This window comes from Rosa rugosa, chromosome 2 (assembly GCF_958449725.1).
Source record: "Rosa rugosa chromosome 2, drRosRugo1.1, whole genome shotgun sequence".
Classification (NCBI taxonomy): Eukaryota; Viridiplantae; Streptophyta; class Magnoliopsida; order Rosales; family Rosaceae; genus Rosa; species Rosa rugosa.
Window position 1 is genome coordinate 55789042 of NC_084821.1, and position 12173 is coordinate 55801214.

Sequence of the window (12173 nt, forward strand, 5' to 3'; positions counted from 1 at the left end):
ACCCTCCAAATGTGTACTCACAGAATTAGGTATCAAAGCCTTCAAAATTTTCTTCCAAAAATCTGAGCTAGTGTAAATAGTAATAGGCACACAAGATATTGATTGAGCATATGCAAGCCTGCACCCTGTGTAAATTTTGATCATTTTCCTAAGTACTTTTCTAAAACTTTACACAAGTGGAATAATAACGGCCTGTGAAAAAAATTAAAAAATTAAATAACAGAACCTCAGTTACTAAAAGATGATATATCAACGGACGTTTAAAGGGTCAGGGAGAAAAGGAACCAGTCATTGTGTGTTATATATGAACTTTTTCATATACCTGTAAGGTTTTGCGATTATCTTTTCCATCTGATGTTGTAGCTACTAAGCATGAAACTTATTTTTGAATCTGATATTCAACTTCAGTAACAGTTGACAGCAAGTGTACTGGATTAATATTTTGAAGCCATCTCAAAGAATGGAGTTGCTTCTTTACAGGGAGCAAATCTTTCAGATGAGAGTTCTCTACTCCTAATTGACAGTGGATGTTAATCCCTCACAAAAATGTAACTAGTCTGAAACTTGATTATACATCAGTAGAAACCCGAAATACAGTTGACCAAGATATACAGAATCAATACAAGCTTATAAGGTCAGGATACAAATTTGTACATGAAAAGTAAGAGTAGGAGCAAGACAGAAACCAAGAGAGGATTTTGACATTGATAAGATCGACAGCAAATGGTTGCTTCAAAATAACAAGATTCCACACACGCACATGCATATATCAATATTTACTGAAGTAACACATATTAGGAAAAGTCTGCAATATGGACTATGTACAGATTCAAGTCTTTAGAGCATGCAAATGAAGAGGCGACTATTTTAGAGCCTGCAAATGATAAACAGAATTTTCCCACCTTGTTCAGATATCAATGTGGTTTACAAAAAGCCAACTGCCATTTGGCAGTCACAAACAATGACACTCACTTGAAGGTCCATATCTTTCTGGGTTTATAAAACATAATAACTAAAATTTCAAAACATAGGGATAAAAATGCAAGCTCACAATATCCTTATTTTTCCATTGATGAAGTAGTGGCAGTGTGTATAGGTATATCACAATATTCTTATCAAAGGCTCAACCAAAACACCTATCAACAACCCTTTAATACAGATCAATCAAACCCAGTAAACAACATTCACATTTCTGGGAGCCAACATGAGCTCAAGGTGGTTTTCCCCAGTCCCTGCAGAAATAGACATTGCCAATTCTGTTGAGCCTGTCCCACATCTCTGAGATTGCCAAAGACCTCAGTCTCAGTCCCGACCACTGTGATCCTTATGGAAAATACAAGGCCAAGGTCATTGCCTTATCTCCTCCATTGATTTAATAAGTCCATGGAAGGGGCCAGTAAAGTTCCATACATTTTTATCATGATTATATGATCTAAGATATGACTTATATAATTTATACATATCAGGGTGTATGAATATGTAGAGTGTATAGATATTTTCCATCTTCCAACCTCTATAATCTCAGATGTTATAACGATACAAAGCAAGACAACAAGCATTAAAGAATTTTGAAATTGAATTACCAAAAAAATCAAATTGACTTAAAACTGCTAAAGGACCTTCTCCATATGTGTAAACAAAAGGAAACATTTTTAGGTCTCTAGCCACAGATAAACATGGAATCAAAACAAAAACTTGGCCACCAACAAGAAGTGAAAACAGAGAAGAAAGATTCATCAATCCTAACAGAAATTTGCCATCGACATACACTCATTTTAATAAAAGCAAAGAGAGATCATGAAAAGAAACCTGGACTCCTGGAGATATTATTAAAATTTGGAAGCTGATGAATAAACCAGAGCAAGTTCACAAATTTTACCAGGTCAAAAGCTAAGCACCTACAACAAACAAACTGAGGCCTATTTCTAATTCTTCTTTTCAGCTTCCTTTTTCTTCTTAGCTGTTGCCTGAGAATACAAGAATGTCCCAAATATCGCCACAGCGGACCCAAACCTTTGGCAGATATCATTAAACTCCAACTACAGTGGAAAAAAATTCCTAGCAAGTACTCAAACAATAGAGCATTCAACTCTCAAAACAAAATGTCTTCCCCACAAATCAAATCGAATCTTCCACAATTGTTTGTAAATTTTTCCTTATAACCCTTTGCCTAAATTTCCTACCCTTTTTTATCTTCCCTAAACCACCAAAAACCCGCGGCAGAGCGCGGGCGTCTATTCTAGTACAGATAAGCCAAGTGGAGAACAGGTTATCAATCAACAAACAGCAAATGGAACCGTATTCAAATCAACCTGCAATCAAAAGTATACTAGCAAATCACCCTAGCCTCTGCCAAGCAATTATAAGAAACTCAAATGAAACAAAAGCTAGAACTTATATCGTAAAGCTCAAATCAAAATATAATGTACCAACATGAACATAACAACATTACATAATCTTGTTATGGGCAAGCACAAAATGACGCTAGTTCAACCGAATGCTGACTACTACAACAATAAACAGGGTAACTTGAAACAAGACAATAAAAAAACTGAAACAAAAATAGGCAGGGATTTGTGCTACATGTAGCAAAGCAAACTTCCCTCACCAATGGGACCGAATGAATTAGACGCCTCTCTCAGAGCTTGTCCTCAAAGTCAGAAAGCGGGGTCATTTGCTCCTTCAAACCCTTCCTCTTACGGATGTCTTGAACCAGCTGAGATGCCTGGGAACCAGCCTCCAACGGATCAGAAGACATCATCTCCCAATGATCAAACACACACTGGGGGAAAGCCTGTCCTGAAGTGGAAGCCCTCAACTGACCAGAGAACCCGAAAGATTCAACAACGGGCAGGTATGCCTTGATGTTGTACAGTGGGGTACCAGGCCTCTGAATTTCTTCGAAAACGTGTCCACGCTTCTGATTGAGAACGCTGTAGATACCTCCAAGAGCACCCTCAGGGGCTTGAATTTCAACAAGATATACGGGTTCAAGGAGCCTTGGCTTGGCTGTAAGCTGAGAAGCATAGATGACCCTCCTGGCAGTTGGAATGACCTGACCACCTCCTCTGTGAATAGCATCAGCATGAAGAACAACATCACAGACTTCAAAGCAAATACCCCTCATGTTTTCTTCGGCCAATGCACCTTCCTTTGAAGCCCACTGGAACCCAGCAACAACAGAGTCCTTGATTTCATTGAGGTACTGAACTCCCTTACACATGTCAACCACCATGTTAGGACCAGTTGTCTCAGGGCCAAAACACCAGATTTTCTTAGCAAGATCCTTGTCCCAACCAAATTCCTCAGCCAAGATCTTGGAACGAATTTTAGGATCATCCCTTGGACCAATACGGCCATCATCAATGGCCTCTGCAAGACCTTCTTCCAATGGGCGTGCTTCCATGTACAGACGGTTATGCTTGTTGGGGGACTTGCTCATCACTGTACGGACAGACTTCTCAAGGACAGTCTCACGGAAGGACACAACAGGGTCAGATTTCACAATTTCAGCTCCACCCATAAAATCATCCTGAAGATCCTTCAAACAGATCTCAAGGTGGAGTTCACCAGCACCGGCAATAATGTGCTCTCCAGACTCCTCAATAGAACAGACAACCATAGGATCAGACTTTGCCAGACGTTTGAGACCTTCAACAAGCTTGGGAAGATCTGAAGCAACCTTGCACTGAACAGCAACACGCACAACAGGTGAGACAGAGAACTTCATAGCACGAATGGGGTGAGCATCAGATTCCTTCTCATTTGTCAAGGTAGCATTCTTGGTGATGAACTGATCCAGACCAACCAAGGCAACAGTGTTACCACAGGGAACATCCTCAACAGTTTCTTGTTTCTTTCCCATCCAGATAACAGTCCTCTGTACATTCTTAACATACAGATCCTTCTTTTCGCCGGGAACATAGTTTGGTCCCATGATTCTAACCTTCAAACCTGTTTGGACCCTCCCAGCAAACACACGGCCAAAGGCAAAGAACCTACCCTTGTCAGATGCAGGAATCATCTTAGATACATAGAGCATAAGAGGACCATCAGGATCGCAGTTTCTGATAGCATTAGCATACTGATCATCCAGGGGACCCTCGTACAGATTCTCCACACGATACCTCTGAGCTGTATGTGGAGAGGGAAGGTGAAAGATCATCATCTCCAATAGGGCAGTGCTGGCTGGCAGCCAGGTCTGCATGACCCTCTTCATCAATGGCTTTCCCATCAGATCTTTCTCGTCACCCTTCATGGTGATTCCAAGCTTTGCCAACATGGGCCACAGCTTATCCTTCTGGTCATTCATGCAGGTAGCGATAACCTGCTTGATGGGTTCATAACAGAACTGAACGAAACCACGCTTGCAGGTAGCAGAACCGGTGTTCTTGCTGGTCCACTTCTTGGTTGCTGGGTCAAAAAAGTTCTCACCCCAGAGCCTTTCCATCATCTTTGCCTCATCAACTTTAAACTTTTCGGCATACATCTTGGCAAAGTTGGTTAAAGTAAAAGCCCAACCGTGCAAACCAGCAGAGAAAGCAACTGTTCCTTTCTCGGGGTAGACCTGGACATCACCAAGAAGAGGGTCTTCATAGGTAGCCATGATGACATTAGCATTCTCAATAACCCTTTGAAAATTCTGGTAGGCCTCTTCACCATCCACCTGAAGTTCAAGGAAGCACCTGTCCATCTTGTTAACAGTCAACACAGGCCTGATCCTTTCTCCCAAGGCTTGACGGAGCACAGTCTCAGTTTGGACACACACGCCCTCAATACAATCCACCACCACAAGTGCACCATCAGTAATACGAAGAGCAGCAGTGACCTCAGATGAAAAGTCAACATGCCCAGGGGAATCAATGAGATTGATAAGGTACTCATTTCCATTCCTCTCTCCCTTGAAGCTCGCCAAAGACTCATCCGTCATCTCATAGTAGAGAGAGATTCCAGTTGACTTAATTGTGATACCACGCTCTGCCTCATCTGCACGGGTATCCGTCATCCGGACATCACCAGCAGTTTCTTGTGCAATGATACCAGCAGCAGCGACAAGGGAGTCTGTAAGGGTTGATTTACCTGAAACATAAATCAACATTATTAGCTCACTGCAGTAACAGATACAACATAACAAAAAGCACAAAATTTAAATAAGCTCAAACTTAATAGGATAAATTCCCACCCAGAAACAATATATCACACAACCCCCAACTGCAATCCAGCCTATAATTGATAGTTTAAAAAGTCAACCATTTTGACAATCTATAATTATTCTAAAACCCACAGAAAATGTTCTTTTGTTGTTCAGAAACCATCACTTAAAGAATTGAAAGTTTTCACACATAAGGTAATACTCAGTAAGCAAAATAAGTGCAACATGATGTAAAATTACCATGATCGACATGGGCAATAACGGACATATTACGAATGTTGTGCTTGTAGTCCATAATCCTTCGCAACTCTTCTGCAGTAAACTTCACCTGCTCAAATAGAAAATTTCTCTCCGTTAAAATTACACAAGCCAACAGCCATTTTTAGCATCGCGTCAAGCAAAAAATTAAAACCAAAGTGACTTACCATCTTGACTGATTGTAAATGTCACCTGTCAGTAATTTGAAGTACGACCTGCACACGAGAGCCACAAAACAAAGCAGTTACAAAATGAACACAAAATATCAACATCATCCAAGTAGTTTTCAAACTTGAAATCGCAATCACCACAGAAAACCAAAGCACATATACAGGAAACAGTTTAGACCATCATTTTAGTCAAACAACTTCGATATGTACATATTTCCACTAATCACATATAAGATTATCATTTAAATCTTCATCCACAAGTAAATCTACACTATAGAAAGCCATGGATTTACATAAAGCAAGCTCAAAAGTGATTCTGTTTTCATGCTACTACAAAACTCAGCTACGCAAACACAAGAATCTAAGCATAAACAACTACAATCCGATGATTCAAAACAGTAAGAACAGTATATCATACCACTTCAAATCACAGATCTTAAGCAAGAAAAATCGAAAAAGCAAGTACTGCAAATCATCTAGATTAGAGTAAACAAGCAGGTGAAGCAAAAATATAGAGAAAGTTGGAGCTGGGAAGCTTCAGATCTAGAGAGAGTAAAAGTGAGAGAGAAACGAACCAGGTGACAGAGCTACGAGAGAGGCGGCAGAGTAGAGAGAAAATGGGGCATACAATTCAGGGTTTGTGGCTTTATATACGAAGGGAGGGAGCTGGGGGCAGAGAGGAGAATATAATACTAGTATATGCGGTTGGGGAAGTCTTCGTTATCTAGGGTTTTGCAACCAATGGGCCGGGCTTTGCTTTGATTGAAGTTTCAATCAAGAGTAGAATTAAGGCGGTGGTTTATGCAAGTTAGGGTTTTGCAGGGTGTGGTTAGAGGGAAGACTTTGGGGAATAGTCAAATTGAAGATGGTTTGTACAGGTTAAGGTTAGGGTTAGGGTTTAGTTGGGTGAAGTTAGACTAATTTCCTTTTCTATCGGTTTGAAGGGAGAAGACTAATTATGACAATTTTTAACAAGTTCTCTCCTACATGTGTGGTTCAAGTGAGTTTTTAATGAGTCTATTATGTGATAATGATAAAAGTTAAACTCTCTCGTGAGTACGGGCTCTCATCCCTCTTTTTCCTTTTATTTCTCTTGAAAAATTTCAAATATTGCCTTATGTGCATTGATAACCATTGTCGTTAGTTTGAAACTACTTTTTCTTTTTCTTTCTTTTTTCTTTAGAGAGATGATTACACCTAGTTTTTGTATTTGGTCGAAATACTAACGGCGAGTGTTTAGACTAGTGTTTCCAAATGTTGTACATTGATGCACAATCACCTCAGCCAGCCATTAGATGACTTAAAAATGATAGTATTTTATGAAATTGGCGTAACTTCAAGCCCTCTAACTGTAAAGAAGCCGGATCCATATTGTTTGAACTTTGAAGCTACAATCTATATTTTGAATATCTTTCCTTCTTTTGTTTTTCTTTCTCTCAAATATAAATTCAATCTATACTACTACTTTTTTACCCCCAAAGCAACAGAAACAATTTCTGCCTCATCAATGTTCCCATTTGGAAATGCATGGTAAATTTTATTTTATTTTATTTTTTTGAAACGATGCATGGCAAATTTTGCTTTATTGTGTGGCAAATTTTCTTTATTGTGTGAAGTGTGAACCCTTTTACTTTCCATGGCCTAATATGATTTTTCGTTCGAGTAAAATCTACAAGCTAGTCCATAATAGTTGGCCAAAACAATGCTTGTCCACAATTCTATCACCCCAGAAAAAGTTCTCAAGTATTAGGCAGTAAAGTCACTCAAATTCCAGTGCTGCTTAACCAAAAAACTAAATAAGAGAGAAAATTACTACAAATAAGTTCCTCTGATAAGTCTTTTTGTGCATCCAATATTACCGCCAAAGAGAAACAAAACGATGGTATCTCTAAATACAACTGCAATCAGTATCCTATAACAACTGTCTCATTTTGCAATACAAATTGGATGAAACAAAGGGGAAAACTGCATTTCCAGCACATTAATAGAGACGAGGGATATGTGCTCAGGCATCACATCGCAGGACAACTCTATTTTGCCTTCTTTGCCAACTTCTTTACTTGGTTAGAGGTTAGGAACTCAGCGTCGTCTCTGATGAAACTCCACCAAATGTAAGTTAGGGGGATGGTGGTGGCATGCCAGACCGCATGAGCATCCAGAAATCCTTCATATGGGGGGAAATCATAGATTTCTAGGAGCATTGCAAGACCGCCTCCAACTACTACCAGCCACAATTTCCAACGAGATGGATGGCTGGTGACACCAGCCCAAACTGCCCAGATAAGAAGTTGAGCCACCGCCATGACAACACAAACTTTCATGTTCCAACCTGCAGAGTGTTAACATAATATTGTTATCATGATTATGACGTCCTGTAAAGTAAAAAAAAAGAAGAAAGATCAAAGAGTCTATACTAATCAGTTTCCAAGATGAAAGAAATTCAGCATTTCCCAATAGTTCAAATTTTAGGATTATCAGTGATCTATAGTGAACGTACACTGGCTAAAAATCCGAAGAAAGTTAGATTACAGGAAAGCAATAAGATTCCATAGAAAGACTTTCCACCTAGTAGAAAGAACAGACTCATGGTCAAGGTCCAATTGTGTGACTGGTCAGCCTACATGATATTCAGCATTTCCTAATAGCTTACTGCTATAAAATTATGGAAATTATATATCAATAGAAGATCAAAGTAAGCACAACTTATCAATATGTTATGTGTGCCAGAGTGCATGAGTATCATTTAAGAATATAGCTTTCATTCATTACTGAGAAAAATAAAATAAAAAAGATAGAAAGGGAAGATAATATACCATAATCTAGTTTATAAAAGTTGAGATACAATATGTGGGTAGTTACAAAAGCAAGCAGTGGAGCAGCAACCATAACTCTGACAGCATCATCCCTCACGTCAAAACTTCTGAGTATGGCAAGAATGAGCGAGTACCCAAGTAATGCCACTGCAGCTGAGTAATCTAATTTTTCGGTCAAATCCACATCTCTGCGATTCAATGAGACAATGTAATGATCAAGAAAGGTGCTAATGACCCAGCTCCCCCCACAAAAAAAAAAAATAAAATAAATCACAAAACATAGGTTTAGTTTCTAAGAAAATATCACTTTCCGGTCTTTCTTTTTGTCAGTGAGGTGAGGATGGGTGGAAGTGTCAAGGAGGTAGGTTCTGGTCCCAGTTGATTATCATGACTAGTATGAGTTTGCTTTTATTACTTTTCGAATCCTTATGTACAAGCTCAACCCATTTAATATTGGTCCTTCATCCATAACTTGTCTTTCAAGAGATATTTACATTAGGTTATAATGTCATATAGATAGCACAATTACAGATTACAGATTTTTTAAGTAAAGTGTTATCTGACAGTTGCAATTATCACTTACATCATTTTTTTCTTTTGTCTTTTTTGAAAAAGCAATTATACTTGCATTCATCCATGAATGTAAGGAAATTGACATTTTAAGACCTTTTTGACATGGCTGGCACATAGACTAAATTGACATGTTGTACCATATTAAGTGTCATTTAAAACAGATTTTGCCAGTTAGACAGCTGTCAAATATTCACTTTTAATCAGAAAACTAAACTTTTCCTGGAATGAGAGTCTGAGAGCACAGTAGAATCAGATATATTCTTGCAAATGCAGTTAAAATAAATAAAGATAAGAGCTTATCAAGTACAGAAAACAGCATGCAGATATTCCCATGCATCGTAAGCAGAATGATTACAGAAAGAAAGAGAAGCTTACCTACTATGGAAAACAGCACTCCAGAACCAGCTGTTCAAGGATAAGAAACCATATAGATGCCACAAACCGGCATAGTCATAATATGCCTTCTTATCTCGTCTCAATGGTAACTTATAGAATAAAAGGATGATAAATGATACCCAACCATGAAAATGCATAGCAAGGTTGAGCGCAGAGAAAGCTACAGAAGCAGGCTCCTGAGGAAATGGACATCATGTTAAATAGAACAAACTATGAAACTAAGATGAGCAAAAGAAAATGTTGCTGAGGCATATAGTCTGTAAAAGAGCAAACCTGGATTCCATAAATGCGCTTGAAGGGCCATTTACCATGATATTTGACTGGGCCATAACCAGCTGCTTCTCTTTCTTTCTCTCTGTCAGCCATACAATAGTAACGGCAATCACTCTGACAGTCCCATTGTTTCCACTGCAAATAAAGAGGTTCTTGCAGGAACCATGGCCCATCAACGGAAACCCCACCTGAAGAGAAATTGCAATGTGGAAAGCATCTCTGCGCTACACATCCAGTTTCTTCACATTGTTGTAAACAAGCCCTACAATTCCAAGTCAAATGTGACACTGTCAATTCCAAGCCCTAAATCCACACGACAGGTTACAACTTACAAGTGTATGCAAAATAAGCCAGACTTCTTCATTGTGCAACATGGACGAAAACGTTGATTCCACCAAATATATAACAAGAACCATACTCAAGGAACCTTGCACAAGTCAGTACTGAACGAATAATAACATATTAATTTCAAAGGATGAGGAGGTACTTGTCAAAAATCAATTTCAAGTGACTTCAAACGGATAGGAATTGCATGAAGGCATTGAAAAAGAAAAAGAAAGAAGAGGAAGAAGAATTAGCAACAGCGAGGAAGCCTCTATTTTAATGGTTCAAAATAGGGCTGAAAGTTAACTGCTTGTGAAGAAAGCTTGTTGACATCACACAATTTACTTTTTAAAATGAGCTCTTATTAGCTAGCGCTGACAAGGAGACAGGTGAGACATACTTATCACACAAGTAATGAACAACAATGCTCCATGCCTCCTTGCTATAGTCATTAATGACAGACTCAATCTATATTTCCAAACAGTAAGCACAGAACTGAAATTAAATATATTAAAACCTGATCCAACCTGAGTGAAGCAAACCCCCATGACCTATTTTCTCTGGTGGTATGTACTTGTTCCCAAGGACACAGTTAACATCCGAAGTTTAAGCCTCAGTCCTCCAGAAATAGAAATGGAAAAAAGAAGGGCAAGCATGTCACCAGGCCCATTTGATCGAATTGTGTTAAGGAAAAGACTAGTAAATTGGTTCGATGAACAGACTTTCTACCTAAACAATATCAGATATTAATCAATTCACTAAATTACTGATTAGTGTATTACCAAACGAAATGCAAACACAATGATCAAGGGAATACTAGTCTTCTTCATTCGAAGTTCTAATGAACAGCAGCCCTTCAGCTGAAATTTCCAGTACTCGAACGATAAATAGCTAATCCAGGCTAAGAAAGCCTCAGTAGGTTACAGAACACCTCAGTTAGCCACATTGCACTCTAAATGGTGCACAACAGGACATTACAATATGCAGTCTTCAAAGCAAACCGACGATAACTCAACATGAAAACCTCAAAACCAGATACAAAAGCTTCAGCAGCAGAACTAAAAATCCCACAAAGAGTAAAAGAATGATTTACCTATAATGAGGATCAGCATCACCAGCACTGGCATCTATAGCTCTGAATCCAAAACCCCATAAAACCACCACAAAGAAAGCAACCCAGTACTGCTTTAACATCTGAAAATCAAATCACTCATCAGCTTTAACTTCTAAAAAATTTGATCTTGCAAGATTTGACTTCAAATTTGATGAATTTCAACTTAAAAGTTTCTTACTTTCCTTCAACTCACAGTATATACAATTCATTGAACTCAAAATTCACAACCCACAATCAATTTTGCTTCATTGCCTTAATTGTAGTGACTTCAGTTAACTCCGTTTTTGTTCAAATTGAAACCGATCTTATAATTCGACTACAAAAAAAAAAAGAAACGGAAATTGCAGTATGACTGAACGACGTCGCTTAGATCTGGTTTAGGAACTCACCGGAGCACCGGAGCCTCTGTCTCTCTCTTTCTTCTTCTTCTTCCTTGGCAATAGTGACAGTCTGACCCATTCAAAAAGCTCAACAGCTGCTTCTAAGTTCAGATTGATTTCGGGTTTGGGCCGGAAAAACGGGTCGAGAATGTAAAGCTAGTTTGGGCTCGGACGTTAAATTAGTCTGGGCCTGAAACTCGTGTAACGTTGAACAAGTCAACCCAATTCTTAGGTATTAAAGCTAGTTTGCTTTAATGAATTGACTTTCTGTTCTTGTTTTTGGTCAGAAATTTGACTTTAATTGTTATGCGTGATTAGCCTGGTTCCTTCAATGTTGATGGAGTCGTGTTTTGGAAGTAGTATATTTTCTGACCAAAGAATGTAGATATTATTGTTAATCCAAAATCAATGAATGAAATTCATAGTGCTTGGGTCTAAGTATGGCTGACTTATTCTCCATACTTATTTAATTCTGTTGAGAAATTTCAATAACTTCCCTATAAACAATTGATCAAGAAACGTAGTAGCTGATGCTTAATTTGCTAACCTTCTGATTTCTCTATGTTCATTTGCTTGGAATCTTAATTTGTCGATCTCTTTATTAAAGTGATTAATATGAGTAGTTTAAGTGTAGGGAAGTAAGGAGGCGAAATTAACATGCTCATCCTAGGTCCTAGAGTGTTGGAATAAATTCTGAAGAAATTTTAAATTGCTAGACTG

At 38.5% G+C, this 12173-nt stretch overlaps 2 protein-coding genes across 2 annotated transcripts; both read right to left on the bottom strand.

The window, feature by feature from the left end:
• Positions 1-2376: 2376 nt before the first annotated feature.
• Positions 2377-6260, bottom strand: LOC133728581 (elongation factor 2). The gene is made up of 4 exons (XM_062155994.1): positions 6156-6260; positions 5578-5625; positions 5393-5480; positions 2377-5079 (listed from the first exon to the last, which is right to left on the bottom strand). Exons 2-4 carry the CDS (start codon positions 5578-5580, stop codon positions 2639-2641), a joined length of 2532 nt encoding a protein of 843 aa, XP_062011978.1. The 5' UTR covers positions 5581-5625; positions 6156-6260; the 3' UTR covers positions 2377-2638.
• A 1088-nt stretch (positions 6261-7348) lies between these two features.
• Positions 7349-11549, bottom strand: LOC133728582 (uncharacterized). The gene is made up of 6 exons (XM_062155995.1): positions 11463-11549; positions 11053-11153; positions 9636-9897; positions 9342-9538; positions 8394-8581; positions 7349-7909 (listed from the first exon to the last, which is right to left on the bottom strand). The coding sequence occupies exons 2-6, from the start codon at positions 11151-11153 to the stop codon at positions 7611-7613; spliced, it is 1047 nt and encodes a 348-aa protein (XP_062011979.1). The 5' UTR covers positions 11463-11549; the 3' UTR covers positions 7349-7610.
• Positions 11550-12173: the final 624 nt, after the last annotated feature.